Genomic DNA, 25,759 nt, shown 5'->3' with positions numbered 1-25,759 from the left:
TCCGAAGTTGCCTCATGTGGAAACTTCAGAAGGCCGAAGCGATCTGAGGGCCATCCCGCTGGCCATTTACATTCTAGCCGACGGGAAGGCATTTAGGGGAGATTAGTCGCTGAAGAACAGGCGATTTGTCACTGGGCAACTAATCTCCCCCAGTAGCCTTGTGTCCCACCACTATTAGGCTGTAGGGATGATGGGCAGAGCTATTGGGGGGCCGCCAGACGGGACAACCAACCAACACTTCTGCACTTCATGGAAAGAACCCGCTACTTGTGTTCATGTGTAAAATAAAGCATAACTATGCCATATTGCTATATTGTATTTGTGTAAGCAATATTTATTCCACAATAGTAAAGAGAAACTAGTAGCTCATTTTCCCTAGCACAGAGATTACAATTTCACAAACAAAATGATTTTTTAGAGAGAGAAAAAAAAAATGAGAAAGATCCACTATAGGTCATGCAGTACCACCTTTCCCTATTACCTGTGCAAAATCCCTCTCACTGATAACAGCAGAATGGCACCTCCACTAATGAATAAGCAGCAAGCACAACGTGTGTTGGAAATACAGGAACACTACATACATGTGATTAAAAAGGCAACTATACACATACCTAATTTTATACTTTTGCCTTTCTAATTTGTGCAATGGAAATATAAAGATATGTCTTTTTGATAAGTTTGCCTTGGAGTAAACTATCAATTTTTCTTTATCTTCCCTTCAACCCTCCTTAAAACACAAAAAAACACAGTTATGTTGTTCTGCTTTATGTGGTCAAATCTATGTTTTTCCAGGCTTCCCTTAACTTGGTTGTGACCCTAAATTTTTTGACCTGAAGGACCACACCAAACTTTCCATCCAGGTCTGGCAAGCTGTCTCCTGCAGGAAGTTCCAGTGTAAACCTCTGCAGAATCCACGACAGAAACAGGAAGACCTCCATTTTGGCCAATGCTTCCCCAAGGCAGACTCTAATGCCAGCTCCAAAGGGCAGATAACTTTGGGAGGGAGAGTAGACATGGTTTCCATTTTCATCCAAGAAACGCTCTGAAAAAATTAAATTTATAGATAATACTGTAAGAGTTTAAATGGCCAGTGCGACCGATATGACGTGCAGTTATAAATGATTTTTCACGTACAAAGGGGCCATAGTTTGGTTCGATATCCCCTGTCAGCGGTAATGTTAAAAACCACTATAGATCATTGGGTGGAATTGTGGGACACCAGTATCATTAGGGTACAGAAGAAGTTACTGTATTACTCAGAGATGCCAACCCAGATCCAAAAGGATCCAGATACCGATGCCCAACCTGCACTGCCCCTGCCTTTTCCCCTGTTCTATCCCAGTCCCACCATGCTCCACTGGTCTGGATGGCTGTCAAATGATTTTGGGTGATTATTCTATGCTTGTCTGGACACAGGTCAATGCCATGCAGGGGTGCTTCGCCAATGAGGCAAGTTGAGGCTGTCACCTCAGGCGGCAGCGCCCCACTAGATACCAGGGGCAACAAAAATGCTGCTCCTGGTACTTTAAGAGCGAATTTCCGGGGGAGGGGAGGGCTGCCTCAGGCGGAGGAGGGGCCAGGATCGCCCCTGATGCCATGTCTGTCAGTGCAAATACACAAAGTAGTAGATGGAAGCACATCATCTTATCTCCACCTGCAGAGAAAAGCCAAAGTGTGAGAGAGCCTTACACTCTTAGAACTATTCGGCTTGTCAGTATATAGGTATAGATCCTCCTATACGAGCGTACATTAATCATGAGCAATTCTGTTTTGGTCTATTATTTGCAAACCTGGATTAAATTCTTCAGGGTTTTCCCATTCATTAGGGTCATGATGCAGTGACCAAAGATTTATAACCACGCGGGCATCCTGGGGAATTGTATATTCAGCAATGCTGCAAAAAAAGGAAAGATTATGATTAGATACATGCATGTTATTTATACAGGAGGGATGCACCAATTCCTCTATTTTCGGATTTGGTTGAATCCTGGATCGTTCACAAAGGATTAGACGGAAAATGAAGCCTAATTTGCACATGCAAATTAGGGGAAATGGTAGGGAATTTTGCAATGTCCGTCAATGTCACCTCATTTGTGCGATTTTAAGGGTTTGTATTTGGCTCAGCCAGGCACTTGGATTTGGCAAAATCCATTTTCTGCCAACAAAAAGGCTAGGATTCAGCTGAGTTCTTAACTCAATCCAGGAGAAGGAAAGCTACAGAAGCATTTTATTGGCAATAGATTAGCTGCAATAGTGCAAGCTAGAATGCTATATTTATTCTGTAGAATGCTTTACCATACCTAAGTAAAAAGCTCTAGAAGTGGTTTGTTAGGATAGCAGCTGTAGTATTAGCTTGGTATGACATCACTTCCTGCCTGAGTCTCTCCCTGCTCACTTATAGTTCTGGGCTCAGATTACAGGAGGGAGGGGAAAGACAGTGGCGTAACTATGGGGGGGGCCTCATGGCTCCCCAGCAGCTCGCGCGCCACTGACTTCGGGGGGGGCCCGGCTGCATGTCCCACGCCCCTCTAGTTACATTGCTGGGGGAAGAGAAGCAAACTGAGCATGTTCATGCCTGGTGCAAGGAGATTTAAGCCCATGTATACACAATAGAAGGAAAGAAATGTGGTATTTCTTTTGACAGAGGACTCAGAGCAGCATTACTTTGAGGGTTTACTGCTGTATTTATATAGACCTTTCTGATAAAGCTTACTTAGTTTCAACCTTTCCTTCTCCTTTAAAGGGGGTGGTTAACCTTCAGTTAAACTTTTAATATGTTATAGAATTGCCAATTTTAAGGAACTTTATAATTGGTCTTCATTATTTTGAATTATTTGCCTTTTGCTTCTGACTCTTTCCAGCTTGTATATAGGGGTCAGTGACCCCATTAAAAAACAAATGCTCTGTAAGGCTACAAATTTGTCTTTCTATTCAGTCCCTCTCTTATTCAAATCAATGCATGGTTTTTATGGTAATTTGGACCCTAGCAACCAGATTTCTGAAATTGCAAACTGTTGAATATAATGGTAAATACATAAAAAAAAACAAATCATAAAAAATGAAAACCAATTGCCAATTGTCCCAGAATATCACTCTCTACATCATATTAAATGTTTAAATTGTTAGGTCTCAGGATCTATGATTACCTCAAAATAGGGACCTATGCAGACCTGAGAGGGGAGAAGCTCATCAATGGGTCAGTGCAGTCCTGAACTGATTTTTAAACCTGACCAATAGATGGATATCAGCTGCTTATTGGCCCATGTATTAGGCGAATTTAAGAAAGCCATGGAGCGGGAGCATTTATTAAGTCTGGCAAGGGGCACAGGATGGTCACAGAATAGCTTGAGTCAGGGATAGCTCCACAAGAGAAGCTATAGTCTGTCCAACTTGAGGCCCACAGCCCAAATGCAGTGCAAGAAGAAATATATCATGAATTATACTGTGGCTGACACATTGGCTATTTAGCCCACATTTTATTTCTCTGTCCAAACATCTACCATAATAAGGTAAGTAGCAGAATGTGTAGGGCACACATTTGTAAAACACGTGATTTAGAAACGCAGCTCTTCTGCAAAGAATCATATAGTATGCCATCCTGTTAAACAAATTAAAATAAAATATCTTGTGCTATTATAGGTTGGTAAGACTGCCTTAAAAATATTCGCTGTGTTTTACATTCTACTGTAAGTGTCATCTGGAGACTAGCTCCTATGTATATTTTAAGCAGCTCTTTCGTTTATAATTACTCTAAAGATGTATCTCTTTAAAGCTAATAAGATTAAAAAATCAAAGCACAGTGATTAAATATCTATTTAAGCAGCACAGTTTCCTGTCTGCTGGAGATGCCATGGAAATGGATTGTAGTTGTGCAACCCTGCTGCCCCCAGGTATCCTCACAATTGCATTATATGACATTATATTATTATATTCTGGCCTCTAAACATGCCATATTTAAAGTAATCGACCCTCTCCTTGAAAACTTGAACATCAAAGACACAGTTATCCATTCCATCAGATTTAAATGGTTTGTTCATCTTTGAGTTAACTTGTAGTAGGAGGTAGAATGTATTCTGAATCAATTTGCAATTGGTTTTTCATTTGTGTTTTTTGAGTTATTTAGCTTTTATTCAGCAGCTCTCCAGTTTTCAATTTCAACAATCTGGATGCCAGGGTCTAAATTACCCTAGCAACCATATTAATTGATTGAAATAAGACTGGAATATGAATAGGAGAGGCCTGGATAGAAAGACGAGGAATAAAAAGTAGCAATAACAATAAATCTGTAGCCTTACAGAACAATCTGTTTTTTTTACATGAGGTCAGTGACCCCCATTTAAAAGTTGGAAAGAGACAGAAGAAAGCAAATAATTCAAAAACTATTAAAAAGAAAAAATGAAGAACAAGCCATTCTATGATATATTAAAAGTTAACTGAAAGGTGAGCCATCAGAAAAAGCACATGTTAAGAAATGCATGGGGTGAAACAATATTGGAGCCGACCCTGACCAGTCTGGGAATCTGGGACTTGAACACTGACTGATGGGCATTTTCCATTGGTGTGTGAATAAAAGATTATATGCCTGGAGTTCTGAAGGAGGCAGAAAAATAATGTCTAATTACATCATATTTGTATGTTATTGCTGGAAACTTGCAATGGATTCAGCCTCTAGTGCCAAGCACACTCCCTATTGACTTTATTGGGAGCAGCACTAACAGGTTTTTCTTACCTGGACTCTTGCAGTGCTACATGCGGGATGAGCAGCGGTGCTACAGGGCGAATGCGTAAAACTTCAGAGATTGTTGCATCCAAATAGGGCAGAATTCTCCTGTCACTCAGCACAGGGTGTCTCCCAAACCCAACCTTAAAATCAAGCTCCTCCTGGATCTTAGTCTGAACCTATTTGTAAAGTAACACAGATTCCCAGTTATTATTACCAAAGGATTTTTCCTAATGTAACCCATTAGATTGAGACATTTACCATCCCAGAGAAAAGATTCTTTACTTAATGGTTAAATAACCAGAGTGCTAGAAGTACATAAAGATCTTAAAATACAACTCACTGGATACAATATCAAAATATCCTACAATATGGAGGCAAAAATGCATTATGGACAGCAGCCGGAATCATGTATTTGTCCTTCATGCCTGGTTCATTATTACAGTCTAGTGAATGATACGGGAAAAGTATTGCTTCTGTTTTAGCTCCTTTTAAACATTTTAACAGTGAAAAAAAATAAATCTTAAAAAATAAAATATGTTTGCTTAAAGATTAAAGCCCTACATTGTAAAATGTTCATCCTATTGATGCAATAACAGCTTTAAGTATTTTAAAGTAGGCATTTACCTGCTTTGAACAGTATTCAGGGGGAAATGTTGGTTGGAAAGGTTGGAGATTTCATTTAGGTTGTTCAGATTAGTTGGGCGATACTCATGCACCTCAAACAGCGCAACATATTCTCAGTTGGATTGAGTTTAGGGTTTTATTGGGCCGTTACACTTTTTGTTCTTATGCCAGTTATGTTGTAGTTGTCTTTGGAATCATAGGGTTCCTTATAGACAAACTTTGTCCATAATTCTTCTTCTATTTTATTAAAGGGATACTGTCATGTTTTTTTCAAAATGCATCAGTTAATAGTGCTACTCCAGCAGACCTCTGCACTGAAATCCATCTTTCAAAAGAGCAAACAGATATTTTTATATTCAATTTTGAAATCTGACATGGGGCTAGACCTATTGTCAGTTTCCAAGCTGCCCTAGTCATGTGACTTGTGCCTCCACTTTATGATGGAACTACTTTCTGGCAGGCTGTTATTTCTCCTACTTAATGTAACTGAATCAGTCTCAGTGGGACTTGGCTTTTCCTATTGAGTGTTGTTCTTAGATCTACCATGGAGCAGTTATCTTGTGTTAGGGAGCTGCTATCTGGTTACCTTTCCATTGTTCTTTTGTTAGGCCGCTGGGGGCGGAAAGGGAGGAGGTGATATCACTCCAACTTGCAGTACAGCAGTTAAGAGTGACTGAAGTTTATCAGAGCACAAGTCACATGACTGGGGGCAGCTGGGAAACTGACAAAATGTCTAGCCTCATGTCATATTTCAAAATTGAATATAAAAAAAAAAAATCAGTTTGTTCTTTTTAAAAATGGATTACAGTGCAGAATTCTGCTGGAGCAGCACTATTAACTGATGCGTTTTAAAAAAACAAAACACGTTTTCCCATGACAGTATCCCTTTAAGAATAGTTTTGCTGCTGAAAAGCACCAACATACCACAATATGGTGAAATTTTTTAAGGAAGGTCAGTTTTAAATTTGCAACTCACATATAGCTCTGAGCTTTGCCAAAAACCATAAAAGTAACCAAGTTGTAATGTAGAAAACGATTATGTGGTCAGATGAGAAGAAGACAACGCATTTCGGTCACCAAACTTCAGATGTGCAATCACATGGTAATGTCTTTTTTGTGCAACCTTTCGATTCTGACCAGCATTATGCAGAGTTCTTGAATGGATTGACTCCATTTTTGAATGCTGAACTGAATATTGGCCTCCCTGTGGTTTTTTGCAATGATGCCCCTTTTTAACCAGACAGTTTTGACGAGCAACCTATCCTAGACAGCTCCATCACTATACATAGCCCTTCTTTCTATGCTGCTTTCACTGTGTCTTCTACCCATAAGTTATTCTGTCTAAAATGAACAGGTTCCTAGGTAGGAGCCTGGGGAACATTTGTACATAATACTGCTCTATCAGCTAATAAATGTACAGCCAAACTATACAAGATATTGCAAATGACTTTGTATTGTGCAGATTAGATTGCAAGAATAAAAACTATAAAACTTGAAATTCACAACTGGAGATTCACAAAATGGCCATCTTTGGGTTAGAGTAGATGATGCCAATAAGAACACTTCCCTGCTATACTGAATTTGATCACCTACCTCAGGATAATGCAATAAATAAGCAATGGTCCATTTTAGCACAGTAGTCGTTGTTTCCACTCCTGCACCAAATATATCCCCGACGGTCATTAGGAGATGATCATCAGTTAACCCAACCTCTTGGGAAATATTGCTGTTGTTGTTCTCCATACTGAGCTTCGCTTTTAGAAGAGCATCCAACAGATCATTTACTTCCTCATTGCAAAATGCCTCCTGGATACAGGAAAGAAAATCACTTTATAAGATAAAGGATAAAAAAAAAAAAATCCCAAAAATTGGGATGGGACAATGAGTAATATTAACAAGAAAATATGATATGATATTAGACCTCAACAATGTTGTATATGAAATACATGGCATAATGTTATGGCACTGGTGATCTATAATACTGGATTTACAATCTCTGCAGCAGCACCAATCCTCAGAACCCCGAGCAGCACATGTTCTTGAGATGTCACTATGTCATTCTTGTGCATGAAGTAAGCAGAACAATAAATACATGATGGTTCTGGTTAAAGGGGAAAGAGGCTTTCACATTTAAAAGTGAGTTTCAGAGGAATCAGGAACCCTTCGCATTTAGCCAGTTGTAGGTGCTAAGAAAAAGCTGGGGCCACAAAACATTTTGTAGCTGTAGATACATTAAAGGGAAAACCAGAAAATGGAATCCTGTTTAATAAGCTGTATCTGCTAAGCTAGTAGGTCTCGCAACAAGAGGAGTAACAACCCATTGGCCTACCTGTTTGATAAACGCAAAGCCAGCTCAGACATTGGCTGCCTGTATAAGGCTCATTTAACACAATGGAAGGTTTTGTTATACAATCCCAGCTCTTGTCCATCTGATCTCAGATACTCACTTTGTGTTCCTTCAGCTTCTTCTGGAGAAGTTTATCTCTAATGGCCACTGACCTCTTCAGTATGTCCAGGTCTTTGTTTGGAAATATCTGTGTTGTAGAACACAAAAAACATCAAAGTCATTTGTAAAACTCTGTATATACAATATTTGCAATGTATAATATAATCATAAGGGGTGACAGGGAGTGAAGGTCAAGGCAACAACCTCCACAGGGCAATGCAAAATAAAGAACTACAGTCTGTATAAAGATTTCCACTTCAGTGCTCGTGTCCCACATACAGTATTTGAGGGATATATGGTGCCATGTTCTCATATTAACCAGACCAGTTACTAGCCTTCTGCTCTACTGAGTCTATATACAAACAATGACATTGATTCCAGTCTCACCTGAAGCCATGGAAATATGTCAACCAGACTATCCTTTGCAACTGTATCCACAATGCCTTTACTATAAGCCAGCATTTCCTCGAATTCTGGATCACATCTTTTGTATCTTGTGTTGAAGCACAGAGCACAGACTACATTTGTGACCGCCCGTGTTAGCTCTGGTGCCATGTCCAGGGGATTATCCTGAAAACTGATCAGGGACTGGCACAGAGATGTCGCTTCACGAGAAACTAAGGTGGGGAAAAAACAAAACAAAAAAAAACTGTGATTCAAGGGCTTATATTTATCAAAGAGTGAAGTTAGAGATCACCACAGTCTGCTAGAGTGAAATACCGCCTCTCTCCATTTATTTATATGGGACTTTTAAAGACGTATAAAAATGAAAGTTCATCATTTGATAAATACGCGTTTAAAAGTCTCATAGAAATAAATGGAGAGAGGCGGTATTTTACTCTAGCGGACAATGGTGATCTCTAAGTTCACTCTTTGATAAATTTACCCCAAGGTGTTATTGCTACTGTAATTAAGACCCCCCCCATCTAGAACTAACGGCTCAGTTTATCCTAAGAGGACTGGTGGTATAGCCCATGCACCCCATTATTAAACCAGCCCTGAAATTGGGTATGCTGAAAATTGTAGGTTGGGGGATAAAACTTAATTTTACACTATCACACTATATGCTAAGGTGTGATTAAAATATACGGTTCCTTTCATAATTAACCATCTTGATATGGAAAAAAAACCCAAACCAAATAGTATTAGATGGAGGGCCTGTAACTGCAGAATAATTTGTATAGGAAGGCAAGATGGGATTATTGGAATGATTGTAACTGTGGGACACCGTGTAAAGTTAAACTGGCCATACTGTTTGAGATACAAACAGATCTCTGCCTGATCTGGTCTCTGACACACCAGATCAAATTGATGACCCAGGGGCCAACAAATGGACAATACAGTGGGCCGATTATCTGTGTTGCCTACAGCTATTATTAAACTAAACCTCCCTGCATCTACCTACAACAAAAAACTGTCAAAAGAAACACAGGCCTCCTTTTGTTGCAGCCTCTTCCATTGCTAAAGACACTTCTACTAAAATACTAAGTTTGGAAGCAAAATACAGCTTATTGAGAACATGTGGTTGGACTCATTGGGCAAAGTGTAAGATAGAAGCACACTCATATAATTATCCTGCTGCTCAGCAGTGCAATGCATAAGGAGTTCTTTCCTGGGTGTCTGTAGTATGCATTATTCTTGCTCTGTTGTACACAATACATTGGGTCTAACTAGAAGTGAGGATATTCACTGGGGGATTACACAGCTAACTAACTATCATACATTTTGTGTTGTACAACTGTTTTCATATAGTGGGCCCTTAATTCAGTATAAGGGACAAAATTACTATGTCAGCCAAGGAGATCATTGGTACCCTTGTCCAGTTTGTTGAGGGGGCTCATCAAGCCCACAGCCTTAAGTTTGACAGCAATCATGTAATAGGAAAAAAAGACAAATGCTACTTTTTTAAAAATGCAATACATGTTCTACACATGGCAAGGAAATAGAACCCACAGCAACTATTGCCCATAACATTAAAAAAAGACATTTCTGGTTGCTAGACCAGGAGACACTTTGCTCAGGTTACTTTTTTAGCAGTATGTGCCATCAGTGTCGGACTGGGATGCCAGGGGCCCTACTGAAAACCTTAGGCTGAGGGCCCACTTTCCAAACTACATACGTTAGGTCACATGAGCCAATCAATGAACTGTCTTTTCATCCAACACGCCTTCCTATTACAATGAGAATTGCATTACATCTGGTCAGGTGATGTCTTCGGGTGCACAGAGAATATCATAAAATTGTGGTTCAAGATAAAAGATGTAAATGGGCAATATTTCGTGATATTTATTTTACAGTTTTAAGATTCTTTAATATCATATAAACTCTCTCTTGGTAAAGTATTCATTCTGGGGGTACAGTTTGCCTTTAATAGGGCTACATGAAGAATGACAAAGGGCCAAGTACAGAAACTTGAACCCCACACGAATTGCTAGAATAAGATAAAGAGAAGTTTGATTGCAAATACCTAGTGATGGGCAAATTTATTCGCCAGGCGCGAATTCGCGGCGGCAAAAAATTTTTTTCCAAAAAAACGCGCGCCGGCGTCAAAAACGGGCGCCGGCGTCGTAAAAACGGGCGCCGGCGTCAAAAATGAGACGCCAGCGCCGTTTCGCGAATTTTTCGCCGTTTCGTGAATTTCACGCGAAATTCGCGAATTTTACGGCGAAGTGAAACGGCCCAAATTCGCCCATCACTACAAATACCTAGAGAATGGAGAATTTGGATTAGGACATGAAAAATGTAAAGTGAAAGAAGTCATCTTTTGCTTTGGGTTTCCTCTACATGTGTTTGCGAACTGTGTACAAGAGCACAAGAAAAAAAGGAAGGGGAAAGAGTGGGTATCTGAATAAGGCTAAATGGAGTAGAGATGTGAAAGGTTGTATACAAAGTCCAACTACTGCAAAGACACTAGTGTGTGTATTATAGGTAGCAGGATTTGGAGAGATTTCACTAATATAAAGGGAGAGGAACAATGAAGTGGTAGTTGGATGTTTGCTCTCAGGCCCGGATTTGCGGCAAGGCCACATAGGCCCGGGCCTAGGGCGGCAAAAAAATAGGGACGGCATGCCGCCCAGCCGCATTATGGGGACGCGTGCGTCCTCATTCATTTACAGCAGCTGCGCCGGCGTTTTTTCGCCGGCGCGCTGGGAAGGGGAGGTGAGGTGGGCGCTAGGACCGCGCGGCCGCCTGGTCGGACCGCGCGGCCTAGGGGCGCACCGCATTTAAATCCGGCGTTGTTTGCTCTCTAACATTATTGGACTTTCCTTATCCTGCCCATTCACCAATATAAACTACATGTCACCTGCTAGACCATGTCCCCATAGTTTGTCACATAAGATTATCTTATACGACCAAAATTTTATGGACACCTATCATTCTAACATCTCATTCCCAAATCAAGGATATTAATATGACGTTTGCCCTCCTCTTGATGTTATAACCATCTCTGCTCTTCTGGGAAAGTTTTCCACTGAATTTAGAGACATTGTCGACAGCCTTTGTTTCTATTTATCCACAAGAGCATTTCAAGAGGTTTGGAACTAGTGATGTGGGGGCCAACCAGTGTCGGACTGGCCCCATCGGGATTCCAGGAAAACTCCCAGTGGGCCCAGGTGTCAGTGGGTCTCTTGCTTCTAACCATGTGGCTTATTTAATTCCCTATTTCTTTATGTGAACAAAGAGGCTTAATAATGGAAGAATAGAGTATAGTATGTAGAGATAAAAGACTAGGAGAATAAAGATGTTGAGTGAGTAGAGGAGGAATAGTTTGGAAAGTGGGCCCCACTGACTAAGGTTTTCTGGTGGGCCCCTGACATCCCAGTCCGACACTGGGGCCAATCCGAAACACATGGGACGGGGGGGGGGTGTTCAGGCCGACATTCACATTTGCATAGGTTGGGCAGTCTATAAATAAAGGCTTGGTTTGGGAGCAGGCATGTTAGGGTTAGGGATGTCGCGGACTGTTCGCCCGCGAACTAATTCGCGCGAACATCGACCGTTCGCGTCCGCCGAATGTTCGCGAACGTCGCGCGACGTTCGCCAATTTGGGTTCGCCTTAGCTGGCGCTTATTTTTGCCCTCTCACCCCAGAGCAGCAGATACATGGCAGCCAATCAGGAAGCTCTCCCTCCTGGACCACCCCCACACCCCCTGGACCACTCCCCTTCCATATATAAACTGAAGCTCTGCAGCGTTTTTTCATTCTGCCTGTGTGTGCTTGGAAGAGCTAGTGTAGGGAGAGAGCTGTTTAGTGATTTGAGGGACAGTTGATAGTAACTTTGCTGGCTAGTAATCTACTTGATACTGCTCTGTATTGTAGGGACAGAACTCTGCAGGGATTTGAGCGACATTTTAGGTTAGGTAGCTTTGCTGGCTAGTAATCTACCTTCTACTGCAGTGCTCTGTATGTAGCTGCTGTGGGCACTGCTGCTGATCTCTCATCTGCTGACTGCTGCCTGTAACCCAATAGTCCTTGTAAGGACTGCTTTTATTTTCTTTTTTGTTTTTTTTACTTTGCTACTGTAAGAGCCCAGTGCTATTAGTCTAGCTGTGTTGGGGAGTGGGACTGGTGTGCTACTCCTCCTAGTAGTTCACCACTACCAGCACCAACCAGAGTCAAAATTGTTACAAAGTATCTTATTTGCACCTGTTAGCTGTTCTGAGCTCTCTGCCAAAAGCTAATTAAGTTAGAAACTGTTTTTTTTCTGGCTGTTCAGTTCAGAGAAAAGAGGGACTGGTGTGCTGCTCCTCCTAGTAGTTCACCACTACCAGCACCAACCAGAGTCAAAATTGTTACAAAGTATCTTATTTGCACCTGTTAGCTGTTCTGAGCTCTCTGCCAAAAGCTAATTAAGTTAGAAACTGTTTTTTTTTCTGGCTGTTCAGTTCAGAGAAAAGAGGGACTTTCCAGTACAAAAGAGGGACAGGGGGTTGAGTGGTCAAAAGAGAGACAGTTGGGAGGTATGCAAGTGCCACCTAGCTGTGTGAGCTTTTTCACATTCTGTCTAAATAACAATAATAATTCCGTGTCCGTAAACATCACCTGAGTGATGTTTTTACAGCAGCAATAATATATTCCGTACCCACTACTGTATACGTTGCCCTTGCAGGCATTGTTTGCCCAGTCTTTAACCAAGTGCCACCTAGCTGTGTGAGCTTTTTCACATTCCGTGTCCAGAAACATCACCTGAGTGACGTAGTGTGATTTCTGCCCTTTACAGCACAAAACGCAGCGCTGTGTCAACAATGTATTTTTCAGATACATTTTTGCCCTTGATCCCCCTCTGGCATGCCACTGTCCAGGTCGTTGCACCCTTTAAACAACTTTAAAATCATTTTTCTGGCCAGAAATGTCTTTTCTAGCTTTTAAAATTCGCCTTCCCATTGAAGTCTATGGGGTTCGCGACGTTCGCGAACCGTTCGCATTTTTGACGCAAGTTCGCGAATATGTTCGCGAACATTTTTTCCGCCGTTCGCTACATCCCTAGTTAGGGTTGGGTGCGGGTCAGCTTTTTGTCAACCCACACATCACAGAGAGCATTCCAGTGCACACGCAGGTCAGTTGGTTGCCTCTGTGCAGGTCAGTCAGGTTCTGGGCAGATTAAAAAGCTAAAAAGTATGGGACCTTCTGATAACTTGCCAGTATGCACTGAATAGAGAAATCACAGACTAGACAGGTTACCGGACTTTATTCAAATTCTCAATAAGTGACTTTTACATGCTATTATCTGAATTTTGAAACATGGATTGCATATTATAGGAAAACCTGACCGATAGGAAGTCAGCAATTTTAGCTTGTATAATGTTACTAATTTACTATATAGGAAATGTCAGTTTGTGTCACTAGATGGCACTACATTAAAACATACTGTACCATATAAACAATCAGCTGATTATAAAAAAAAAGTGTTGTAGTCTTTTTGTTGATTAATTATACAAACTCAACAACAATTTTTGTACTTGGACTAAATCTAAAGTTTGCTACTTTTTATTGGATATACATCCAGAATTACTTACTGGGTAATGCTGCAATGCAGTGCTAGGGTTCCCAGTTTCTATTTGAGACACTCAAAAACAAAAATTAAAGAGCGAGCCCCCGATCCATGGTCACATGCATGCAAATAATAAGCAAACTAAGGCAGTAACTCATTACGTATGTGTGCTGTAATATGCCTGCCCTCACGTGACTCCATTCTGCTGAGGGGGGCCTAGATCTGGCTCGGAAGCTTTTCTGCAGAAAGGCATATAGGTGTCCTTTAATCACCTGGACAGCTACAGAATATAGCATTAAAGGGGACATATACTCTATTATATAAAGGTACCATCGTATATAAAGACTCATTTATCCAGGTCATGATATACAGTATCTAATAGAATTAAGTCAAAGGCAAAGGAACTTTTAGAGTTTCACCTCTCATCCGAGTGGCTTCTTCAGTTTACGTTCCTGACATTCCACTTAAGTACTTACTGATTTTCTCTATGGCGACAGTCCCTTCTCCAAACATGGACAGAGCTGCGTGCACTACCTTGCGGTGAAACTTCCAGCTTGGGCTGTAGTTGGCGAAAGCAATGTCTTTTGCATTTCTTGTCAAAATATCTGTTGTCACCTTAAAATGAAGAAAAAGGGCATGGCACAAATTTTAATGTGTTACAAAGACATATACAAAGTAGACTCGGTACTAAAACTGAAAGCAATTCTTGCACATCCACATAATAAAAAAAGCAGTAGGATTCATAGTGGTGCCACAAGGGGAAATTTAGTTGCCTGAGATAAATCTTCTCTACTGCTGGCAAATAATTTCCACGTAATGCCTTCCCTCTGGCAAGAATGTGAATTGCCGGTGGGATGGCATAAGCGTTGCTTCAGTTTTCCGAAAGCCGAAGCGACACATACAGTATGCCATCCTGCTGGCGAATTGCATTCTTGCTGGTTGGAAGGCACTTTGGGGAGCAGTGTCGGACTGGCCCACCGGGATCAGCGCCGGATTTCGATGACCGGCGCCCCTAGGCCGCGCGGTCCGACAAGGCGGCCGCGCGGTCCTAGCGCCCACCTCACCTCCACTTCCCAGCGCGGTGGCGTTCGCCGGCGCAGCTGCTGTAATTGAATGGGGACGCACGCGTCCCCATAATGCGGCTGGGCGGCATGCCGCCCCTATTTTTTTGCCGCCCTAGGCCCGGGCCTATGCGGCCTTGCCGCAAATCCGGGCCTGACCGGGATACCAGGAAAACTCCCGGTGGGCCCAGGTGTCAGTGGGCCCTCCTGCTTCAAAACATTTGGCCTATTTCATGGCCATTATCTATTTCTATGCGAACAAAAAGGCTATATAGACTGAATAATAGATTATAGCGTGTCAAAAAAAGAGACTAGCAGAATAGAGGTTGCTTGAGGAGAGGAATTCTAATAGTACTGAGAGTGGGCCCCTGATCTAAGGTATTTTGGTGGGCCCCTGGTCTAAGATTTTTGGTAGGCCCCTGCTGTCCCAATCCGACACTGTCGGGGAGATAAGTCGCCTGCAGCAGCAAAGATTTAACACAGACGACTAAACTTCTCCCTGTGTGCCACCACAGAATCTGGTGGCAATGGTTACTCAGCCATTAAACATTTACATTTTGTCACACGAGCGCCATGGAGACAGAAAGATCAGAACTCACAAGAGCTTATTATCTACAAAATGACAATAACACTATATATTGGCAAAGCCCCATAGGGAAAACCATACATACATACACCAACCACTCATCCAAAGTACAATCATATAAACTGTTATGTGTAACTATTTCGTCTAGTCCAGCAGAATGCCCTCTACAACCTTGCCAACCGGAATGTACAGCTATGGGATCCGTTATCCGGAAACCTGTTATCCAGAAAGCTCAGAATTACGAGAAGGCCGTCTCTCATAGACTCCATTTTATCCAAATAATCCAAATGTTTAGAAATGATTTATTTTTTCTCTGTGGTAATAAAACAGTACCTTATACTTGATCCCAACTAAGATATAATTAATCCTTATTGGAAGCATTCTATTGGGTTTATTTAATGTTTAAATCATTTCCTAGTAGACTTAAGGTATGAAGATCCATAGTACAAAAAGATCCCTTATTCGGAAAACCCTAGGTCCATTGCATTCAGGATAACAGGTCCCATACCTGTGCAACACACCTGTGGCTATGTTCCTCTATAACTGAATTTCTTCGCTGACCTAAAAGTACTCCTCTATATCAGCATCGGATTACGCGAGTTAACAAAGCCCATTCTTCCCTATGTTGCCGGTACCTACTGCCCATGTGCTGTGGGTACAGGCACAGTAGAAAAGAATGGGCTGTGTTAACTCTTGCAAACCCATGCAATAGAATGCACAGAAGTCCAGGGTAAACACCCATGTACTATATAAGAGCCCCAACTTCTGCGTCTAGTCGGTCAAAATGCACATTGCAGTTACAATTCTGCCCTACACACGTGGCCATCCAGAATGTGCAATGCACTTGCAGTGGTGTTGCTCTAAAATTGCTTTGAATGGTTGACCAACATTTATGTTGCAGTTGCATTTTATATTTCCAGAAGTGGCTTAACATTTATCCACATGCCCACAGCACAGGGGGTATATACATGGGTGCTGAAGTGCACTGTGCATTTTCTACAGCTGAGGTGTGAAGCAAAAGGAGCATGCACTAGATACACAACTAGGTACTGGTATGATCTTTACATACCAGAAAATCATGTAAACATTAAACCCAATAGGCTGGTTTTGCTTCCAATAAGGAATACTTACATCGTAGTTTGGATTAAGTACAAGATACTGTTGTATTATTGCAGAGAAAAAGGAAATCATTTTTTAAAAGTTGGATTATTTGGATAAAATTGAGTCTATGGAAGACAGGCTTTCCGTAACTGGAGAAGGGTTTCTGGATAACAGATCCCATACCTGTACAACTTTGCACATGCCAAAACATCATCCATAAGCAGTTGCCCCTTTGTGTCCATTGCCCTGATGCACGCAATTTTTTGCACAATTGAAGGGTAAGTATACATCCATGCCCTGCCACACCTAAAATGTTCAACTTGTTCAAGATTTGGTTGTGCATATGTGTTTTAGCATAATATGTTCCTAGTGACATGTCCATAATTCATCATTCTAGTTCTCCATATGGTCTATCTACGCACAGGGGAGGAACTACTGAAGAAGCAGTCCCTGTGGTTTTCGAGGGGCCCAGGAATGTAGGGACGCAGTAAAGCCATAATAAATGAGCAAATTATATATAAAAATATATATATATATATATATATATATATATATATATATATATATATATATATATATATATATATATATAGCGAGAGAGACAGAGCGATAGTACAGTAGAGGTCATTTACGAACACAGCTGCAATGCTTTAACTTCTACTATAGGAGTTGTTCACTGTTGAGTTAACTTTTAGTATGATGTAGAGAGTTAAATTGTAAGACAATTTGCAATTGGTCTTCTTTTTGTATTATTTGTGGCTTTTGAGTTATTTAGCTTTTAATTCAGCAGCTCTCCAGTTTGCAATTTTGGCAGTCTGGTTGCTAGGGTCCAAATTACTAGGTCCTAGCAACTGCACATTGCTTTGAATAAGAGAGTATTTGTTTTTTTAGATTTGAAAGCTAGAAAGAGTCAGAAGAAGACATTAAAAACTATTTTAAAAAAATTAAGACCAATTGAAAAGTTTCTTAGAATTGTCCGTTCTATAGGATAACAGAAGTTAACTTAACGGTAAACCACCTTTTTTAAAATGCTTCACCTATAGGAAAGCCAAGCTTAGGAAAAGACATTTTTGCACAGGCAAATAATAGTAAATTGCAGGTAAAACTTTTTTTTTTTCAAATCCCCGGGGAAACCACTGGAAATGGTTTAGGTATTTTTTTCCCCACATGTTCTGCCCACAGAGTAATTTGTTGATCCTGAAGACTAGAAATAGTTATATGTGGGCTAATTATAGTTATACTTACAGCACGTGGTCTCCCACCAAATGTTTTACCCTTCTTCAAAAGGACCTCTTTGGCATGTTCGTGGTGATTGACAATCACAATGTAATGGGAGCCCATTCTGAAGGAGTAGAGGCTGCCATATTTCTCCTGCAATTTACAAAACAGAATATGCGGAGGGAGGTGATTTCCAATATGCAGTAAACTCCCAATGAAAGGTAAGCAAGGCAGACTATTGGGGTACTTGGCTCCCCTATGTTTTCCTCCTGCAAACTTCCAGACGGAGATGAGAGCTAGCCCAAATGCTAGAAGCAAAGCTCCGGCTACATAAGAGATCATGCTGCCTTCCCTCCTTCACTTTGAAATGATAATTTCACTTTGCTGTCCAAATAAGAAACACAGGGCTCTCAGCAGCAGCAGCAGCCAATCAGTGGGAAGTAGAAGATAGTTGATTAACCCTTATGTTGCTGAATGCATATAAATTCTACAAACAAACAATCATATCAGTCTTTGACGTAGTTGGCCAGCTTAAATATATTGCAATATATGGACAAACAATCCCTGTTTTGTTTAAAGGGTAAGGCATTTTTCAGTAGCAGTATGCACAAAATGTATCTGTCTTAAATATATTGATAATGGGTTGAGTGCAGAGGACTCTTGTATTTGACTATATGTATTTTGTGGTCACAGCCTCATTGCACCCCCACCTAATGGTTTTAAAAATTTGTGGTGAGCACAACTTTCCTTTGTTTGTTACAGTCTTATAAGGACTCTGTTTATTACTGCTCCTGTAAGGACTTGCACACACATAGGTGTATTTTGCGTGCTTAAAAATGCACGCCAAGCAAGTAAAAACATATATACAGGTGTAGGACCTAGATCTTCTTTCCTAGAAAATTATGTAAATGTTAAATAAACACAATAGGCTGGTTTTGCTTCCAATAAGGATTAATTATATCTTAGTTTTGCTATAGGGGTGGTTCATCTTCAAGTTAATATATTATAGAATGGGCAATTTTATGCAACTGTTCTACCGGTCTTCATTATTTATTTTTTTATAATTTTTTTAATTACATGCCTTCTTCTGAATCTTTCCGGCTTTCAAATGGGGGTCACTGACCCCATCTAAAAAACAGATGCTCTGTAAGGCTACAAATGTATAGTTATTGCTACTTTTTCTTACTCATTTTTCTATCCAGGCCTCTCCTATTCATATTCCAGTCTCTTATTCAAATCAGTGCATGGTTGCTAGGATCATTTGGACCCTAGCAACTAGAAAGTTGGTTTGAATAAAAAGCAAAATAACTCAAAAACTACAAATAATAAAAAAATGTATTTAACTAATTGCAAATTGTCTCAGAATATCACTCTCTACATCATACTAAAAGTTAATTTAAAGATGAACAACCTTTTTAAACTAAAAGGTACTTTGTTATTACTACAGAGAAAAGGGAAATCATTTTAAAAAATGTGGCTTATTTGATTATAATGGCATCTATGGGAGCTGGCCTTCCTGTATTTGGAGCTTTATGGATAATGGGTTTCTGGATAAAGGATCCCATACTTGTATTGCATTTATTTGCGTTTCATTTTTTTATGCAACTGTGTCCTTTTTTTGAGCTGCAAACACATCTCTCTGTTCTATTGTCTTATGAATGCGCCTCAAGTGGGGAAAAAATGTAGCATGGTGAGTTTAAAAAAAAAAAAACGCAGTGAAACCTGACGGTTCTGAACACAAGTACAAACAGGCAGAATTAAATGGAATTTGTAAGCTGATATGTTTAAGTGCACTCAAAAAAGGCACCCGTGTATAAGAGCCCTAAACTAGAACACACCGGATGCATAGTTTTTGGGAAGCAATGCAAGATCAAATCTTAGCAGCATCTCCAAATTCTTCTCCCAGTTTGACTAGAGTAAATAGGATCTATGGGGGTATCTCCTAGGTAAGTGCAAGCCCTGCTAACTGGTGGAACAGCAATTAACATCCAAACCTTGAATCAGTGGTGTCCTGGGTTTGATTTCAACCTGGGCTCTATTTTCAAGGAACATTTTTTCACAGTCATGGGTGTAACAAGAGCGTGCATATGCAACAAAAGTTAAAAAAAGTCTTCATTAATCAAAGTTAAAAATAAATTTGCATCTCCATGTACCCTACATGTTTTGTGCCTACAGGGGCAGTTATAGTTAGCCCCCCGACTAAGTACTCCTGTAGGTACGAACCGCGTAGGGCACATGGAGATGCAAATTTATTTTTAACTTTGATGAATAAAGACTTTTTTAAACCATATTTTGGCCCTGTGGATTCCGGATAGACCTGCTTTTGTTGCATATCCTGGTTTGCCGCTCCAGTGAGCTATTTCCACTATGTTCTTGTGCACCTTGTTCTCCCAATTATTGTGATTTGTAACAAGAGCGTGCAAGGCTCCCTCGCCAGAAAATATTTTGGAGGGCCCCGCATGCATAGGTGCTCCCCCCTCAGGTGAGAGCATGACAGGGGCACACAGGCAGATTCGGGGAGATTAAGTAGCCTGGCGACCTCTTCTTCGGGGCGACAATCTCCCCGAACTGCCTTCCCCCTGCCTTCCACCTGCTATAATGAGGTCGCTTCGATTTCCGAGGTCTCAAGGAAACTTCGGGCGACTTTGGAAATCGAAGTGCCACGAGTGCATTGGCGCAGGCAATGTTTCATTTAATTTTCATTTTATCAGGCATATGGCAAGGGTAAGGCAGTATGGGGAGATTGTCGCCCCGAAGAAGAGGCGATTAGTCACCAAGCGACTAAATCTCTCCGAATCTGCCCGTGAGCCCCTGCCCTTAAGGAAGAAAGCTGCAGGGAGGGGAATTTGAACACCATAGAGGAAACAGACCCTGAAGACCATGCCCCCTTTTCCCCAGGCTTCCCCAATGCTGCAGGGTCTGCTTCCTCTTACGCCAGTGCTCCCAGGAGACCCCTCCAGTTTACACACTAAAATAATATTCCAGCAGTTTAACTGGCTCCTCAAAAAAAATGACCACAGTGTATGTAACAGGTACTTGGTTATAGCCAAATCTTTTGTGTAGGAGTCATTCCCCCATATGTAATAAAAGGCACTCGTTTTCCGAGGAGCAGTAACCCATAGCAACCGATGACATATTTGCTTTTAAACAGGTGACCAGGAAATTGTACCTGCTGATTGGTTGCTATGGGTTACTGGGTAAATTACTGCTTTTTATTGCATGACCCCAATTATATATAAACCTCCCAAACAGACTGGTGTAGAATGAAACATGCAATGGTTTTCTGCAAGGTATGGCTGGCTTGCCTAATATCAAGTAAGAGATGGAAGTGCTCGACAATGTTTGCTTCCGGCTGCATGTGAGATAGATCAACTACATCAGGGTGGTGCAAAAATCAGCGCACCCCCCCTGAATGGTGGGATTCCTCCTGGAGAATCTGGAGTGATTGAGCTCTCCTATGCTGGTGCCACTGTCAGCCCACTTAATAAAGGGAAAAACAAATTGCCACTAGATATAAATAGGTTCCTATATTGCCTGGCAGAAGTTCTAATAGGCACAGGTTGTCTGTTTTTGTTTTCCATTATTACCTTTAGCCTGACTAACGTATTGATCCTGGCATCATGCAGAAAACATTTCCAGTAAAGTGGGCTTGAGCGATAATACGTCTGGTGCATGCATTGAAATTATCTAGGTTGTCTTTGCCCCTGCATATTTTATTGCCAATTACAAACTGTAAATCACATTCATATTCCATGTTCCCCTTGTTATTGATTAGGTGTTCTGGTTCTTATTGTTTGGCCTCCTGATTACATCATACAGCGGAACCAACAACTTCTGGAGGCCTGACTATGTTGAGGGTCCCAAAGGGAGATGGATAATTCCAGTACAGGTAAGGGATCCTTCATCCATAAATCTATGAATTACAGAAAAGCTTTCTTCCATAGACTTCATTTTATCCAAATAATCCAAATAATTCCTTTATCTCTGCAACAATAAAACACTACCTTGTAATTGATCCAAACTAAGATATTATTAATCCAATTTACTGGGTTTATTTAATGATTAAATGATTTTCTAGTAGACTTAAGGTGTGAAGATCCAAATTACAGAAAGATCCCTTATCTGGAAAACTCCAGGCCCCAAGCATTCAGGGTAACAGGTCCCATAACTGTATATGTGTGTGAAACAGATCATCTTCCCCAAACTTTTGAAGACTGAGGTCACTAAAAGATTTTGTTTCCTAGTAACACTACTCAACTGGAGGCCAAGTATGACTGTTATAGGCAAAAACATGAAAATAACATGAGATGGAATGTTGGCATGGAGAAAACGAATAGCTATAAAATGAGAAGCCAGTTTATTATGGAGCATTTAATGCCAAGATTTTGCTATCTCCATGAAATATTAAGGGATGAAGACAGACATGTTATCAAAAGCTGAACTGCTATGCTTCCAATGGCCTTCAGAACACAGCCACTGCAGATATGGATAGGTCTAAACAGTGGGATTGAAACCTCACCCTTGTCAACTCCGTATAAACTGTTTTGACTGTTTCAGAGCAATAGCTCAAACAAATTTATATACTGTATGTATGTATGTGTATATATATATATATATATATATATATATATGATTTAATATCTATAGTTTTCATTGTTCCATTATTAATACTGTCATCATTCAATTCCTGTAGTTACAAATATTAAATATATGTTTTAATTTAATTTGGAAGTTGGAAGCATATTCTGCAACTTATAATTGGCTAGAGAATATCATAGCAGGTAGCAATGGCACAGGACAAGAAGAACAATAACCCACAGATTTTCCACAATCTTAAAAAGCAAAGAAAGAACTTGATTTGAATTTTATTAGAATATTTACAGTGGTAATACAGTAATAGAATTACAAATGCAGGACTAGTTCATTAGATCATTACATCTATGATCTGTGTGGCTATTATGTTAGACATCCAGTCACTCCAGCCTTTATACTGTACATTACATTTTTGGCTAACTAACTATATTAGAAACATTTTTTTTTATTTTGCAGAGCCTATCTATTTACCCAGTTTTTATTTTTACACTGAACTGTTCCTTTAATTAGGCTTGAGATTAGATAGTAAAATTAATAGAACAAAACTAGAACAAATAGCATCCATTCAGCATCAGTCTACTGCATGATGCAAAATAACATTAAAAAGATCTGATTGGCTAGTCATTTTTATGATTACTACAAAATAAAACAAGCCTGGTGCATTCACTTATAATGTGTGATAACTCTACCTGATCTTCATCTGCACAGCTTTAGTACTTTAGCTGTTGCAGAACTGTAACCTGCACCCTATCATTGCAGCAGTGTAACAATAGGCTAGGCAGACCCAGCAGCTGCTGGTTCTTTGAAATTAAATTGTAACTACACATTGTTGTTGGGATTTTACAATGCACAAGAACTAAGCATTGAAGTGAAGTTGCCCCTCCGAAATACAACCCTGCTGGGCAGGTTAAGTTTTGTTTTCTGTTGTATTAATTCTGACATTGGCACTGGGTCACTGGACAATGTAGAGCACGTCATCAACTAATTAAAAGATCCTGCTCCTTTTTTTAACTTTTGATAATGGGCCTTTGATTGCTTTTGGCTTTTCTTTAGGCAGGACAGTGACATTTAGCACAGTACTTCTGTCCCTGTGCTGAAGAGCTCTGCAAGGGATTCATAAAGGGTTCTGTTCTCCTTTCAGAAACAGGACATTTGGCAACAAAATCACCTTACCCAATTCTTCTCATCACTCCCACCTCCCAACCCATGGGGGCCAATCTTCCTTTAATGCCTAGGCCCCCCCTCTTCTTTAACTCCAGTCAGCAATTCAAACTCCATCAAGTAGCTGTACGTGTTTCTGGCTCTCACACATTTTCATAGCAATTAGGAGTCATTCTCCCTAAGGTTGTTAAAGGTCACCAATCACCTAAAAATTGGTTGCTGCACTCCAGATGGGGGAAACAATAGTATTTTTTAAAAACAAAAAACCTATTTGAGTGCTCTGGCCCCCCACACCTTGAGAGACTTCCTACTGCGGGCAGCCATGTTGGAGCATGCATGTAACAAGTGAGTTCCCAAGCCAGGGGCGCTCCTTATCTCAGGTAGTTGTGCCAAGCAAGTTCCCAGGGACAGCAAAAACAGCTCCTGTTAACTTTATGAGCTGAAATTCTGATTATTAAACCAGATATTAAAGGGGTTGTTAACCTTTAAATGAGCTTTTAGTATTCTGAGACAATTTGCAATTGATTTTGATTTTTTATTATTTGTGATTTTTCAGTTATTTAGCTTTTTATTCAGCAGCAATCTTGCTAGGGTCCAACTACGCTAGCAACCATGCATTGATTTGAATAAGAAACTGGAATATGAATAGAAGATGACATGAATAGAAAGATGAGTAATAAAATGTAGCAATAACAATACATTTGCAGCCTTACAGAGCGTTTGTTTTTGATGGGGTCAGTGACCCCCATTTGAAAGCTGGAAAGAGTTAAAAGAAAAAGGCAAATAATTCAAAAATTATAAAAAATAAAAAATGAAGTCCAAATGAAAGTTGCTTAGGATTGTCCAATTCTATAACATACTAAAAGTTAACTTGAAGGTGAACCACCCCTTTAAGCTCTTCTAGAGATACAACTCTGGAAAGGTAAGGGCAGAGGGGTTTGGGGTGGCAGGGATGTGCATTGTGCAGAATTGGCCCTGGCTCCAGCTCACTTGGCATGTTTGTGGTCAGCGCATCCTGCAGCCTTTCTCGACATGCATACACATTATATGGGAGCTGGAGCACTTGCTCATTATACACATGGGTGTGATCCAACTTGGCCACCTGCACCAGGAGTAGGAAAATACTATTGTTTCTGGCTACAGGCTTTGTTAGCTCTTATCTTCCAGGGGTGCTGCTGTCCAGAGACAGCCCGCAAACTACCATGGGCAGCAAAAAACTAATGTTGGTAACTTAAAGGAGAAACAAATCCCTTATTAAAAAAACACTACTCCCCTACCCCACATAGACCCCCTCCCGGGCAAATGGTGCTAACTTTTTACTAATTCCTCTGTGCAGATTCAAGGAGTTCACAGCAGTCATCTTCCAGGTCTTTGGTAATCTAAGAATGAGACCAGCATGGCGGCGCATGCACAGTTGGATCAATTTCTCGGTTCGTGACTGCGAATGCGCCGAAAGGGACGGAAATTGCAGAAGCGCCGAAAGAAGACAGGAAGACCTGGAAGATGGCTGCCTTGAACTCCGATCCCTGAATTTGCACCGAGGGGTAGGTAAAAAGTTAGGGTCATTTGCCCAGGGTAGCAACTAGGCTGGGGGGGGAGGGGTCTATGTGGGGTAGGTTTTTTTAAGGGATTTGTTTCTCCTTTAAAGAGCCTAATTTCTTGATAATAACCTAGAAATTTAGCTCTTCTAGTGCAAAGAGTGCAGTTGTACTCTCTGCATTAGAGATGTTTCCACCCTGGACCCGCTCCTGCTCAGAAAAGTTAAGTGCTGGGGAATAAGGGCAAGGGAATAAATTGCACCTCACCTCTGAGCTGTGGGATCCTTGGAGCACCTGATTGGTGAGTGCAATCACATCAGCCCTACACGTAGTGACTTTCTCAGTGAAGCAGCCCTTTCACTGACTGGCCATACTGAGCTTGTCCCTCTGTGGACACCATCGTCTTGGCTCCCCCTTTTTTGTTCATGGTGTCACTACACTAGAGTGGCCACCTGTTCGGTTTTGACCCGAATAGTTTGGTTTTTCTAAGGCCTGTTCGGGTCTCAAGTTTCTGTTCGGTTTTGAGCCTTGTGAAAACCGAACATTAATCTGGCCAATAAATTATCAAGTGAGGTTAATTTCTTATTACAGAAACAACAAAAAACGAGCAAATCAATCAAAAATAAGAAACCATTTTTCTAAATTGTCATTACTGTATTTCAGAGCTTTCTGGATAACCGATATCTGTATAATAGATCCCATCAGGCCCGGGACTG

At 40.7% G+C, this 25,759-nt stretch overlaps 1 protein-coding gene across 1 annotated transcript; it reads right to left on the bottom strand.

The window, feature by feature from the left end:
- Window positions 1-496: 496 nt before the first annotated feature.
- Window positions 497-18,113, bottom strand: cyp17a1.L (cytochrome P450 family 17 subfamily A member 1 L homeolog). Its single transcript, NM_001097071.2, is given in 8 exon segments — window positions 497-1,042; window positions 1,791-1,894; window positions 4,730-4,899; window positions 6,941-7,153; window positions 7,795-7,881; window positions 8,181-8,410; window positions 14,262-14,400; window positions 17,779-18,113. Coding segments are annotated over 8 exon segments (1,536 nt in total). The 5' UTR covers window positions 18,094-18,113; the 3' UTR covers window positions 497-764.
- Between the last annotated feature and the right edge of the window lie 7,646 nt (window positions 18,114-25,759).

This window comes from Xenopus laevis, chromosome 7L, assembly GCF_017654675.1.
Source record: "Xenopus laevis strain J_2021 chromosome 7L, Xenopus_laevis_v10.1, whole genome shotgun sequence".
Taxonomy (NCBI): domain Eukaryota; kingdom Metazoa; phylum Chordata; class Amphibia; order Anura; family Pipidae; genus Xenopus; species Xenopus laevis.
Note: the sequence above shows the minus strand (reverse complement) of the source record. Positions and strands in the feature narration are given on the sequence as shown.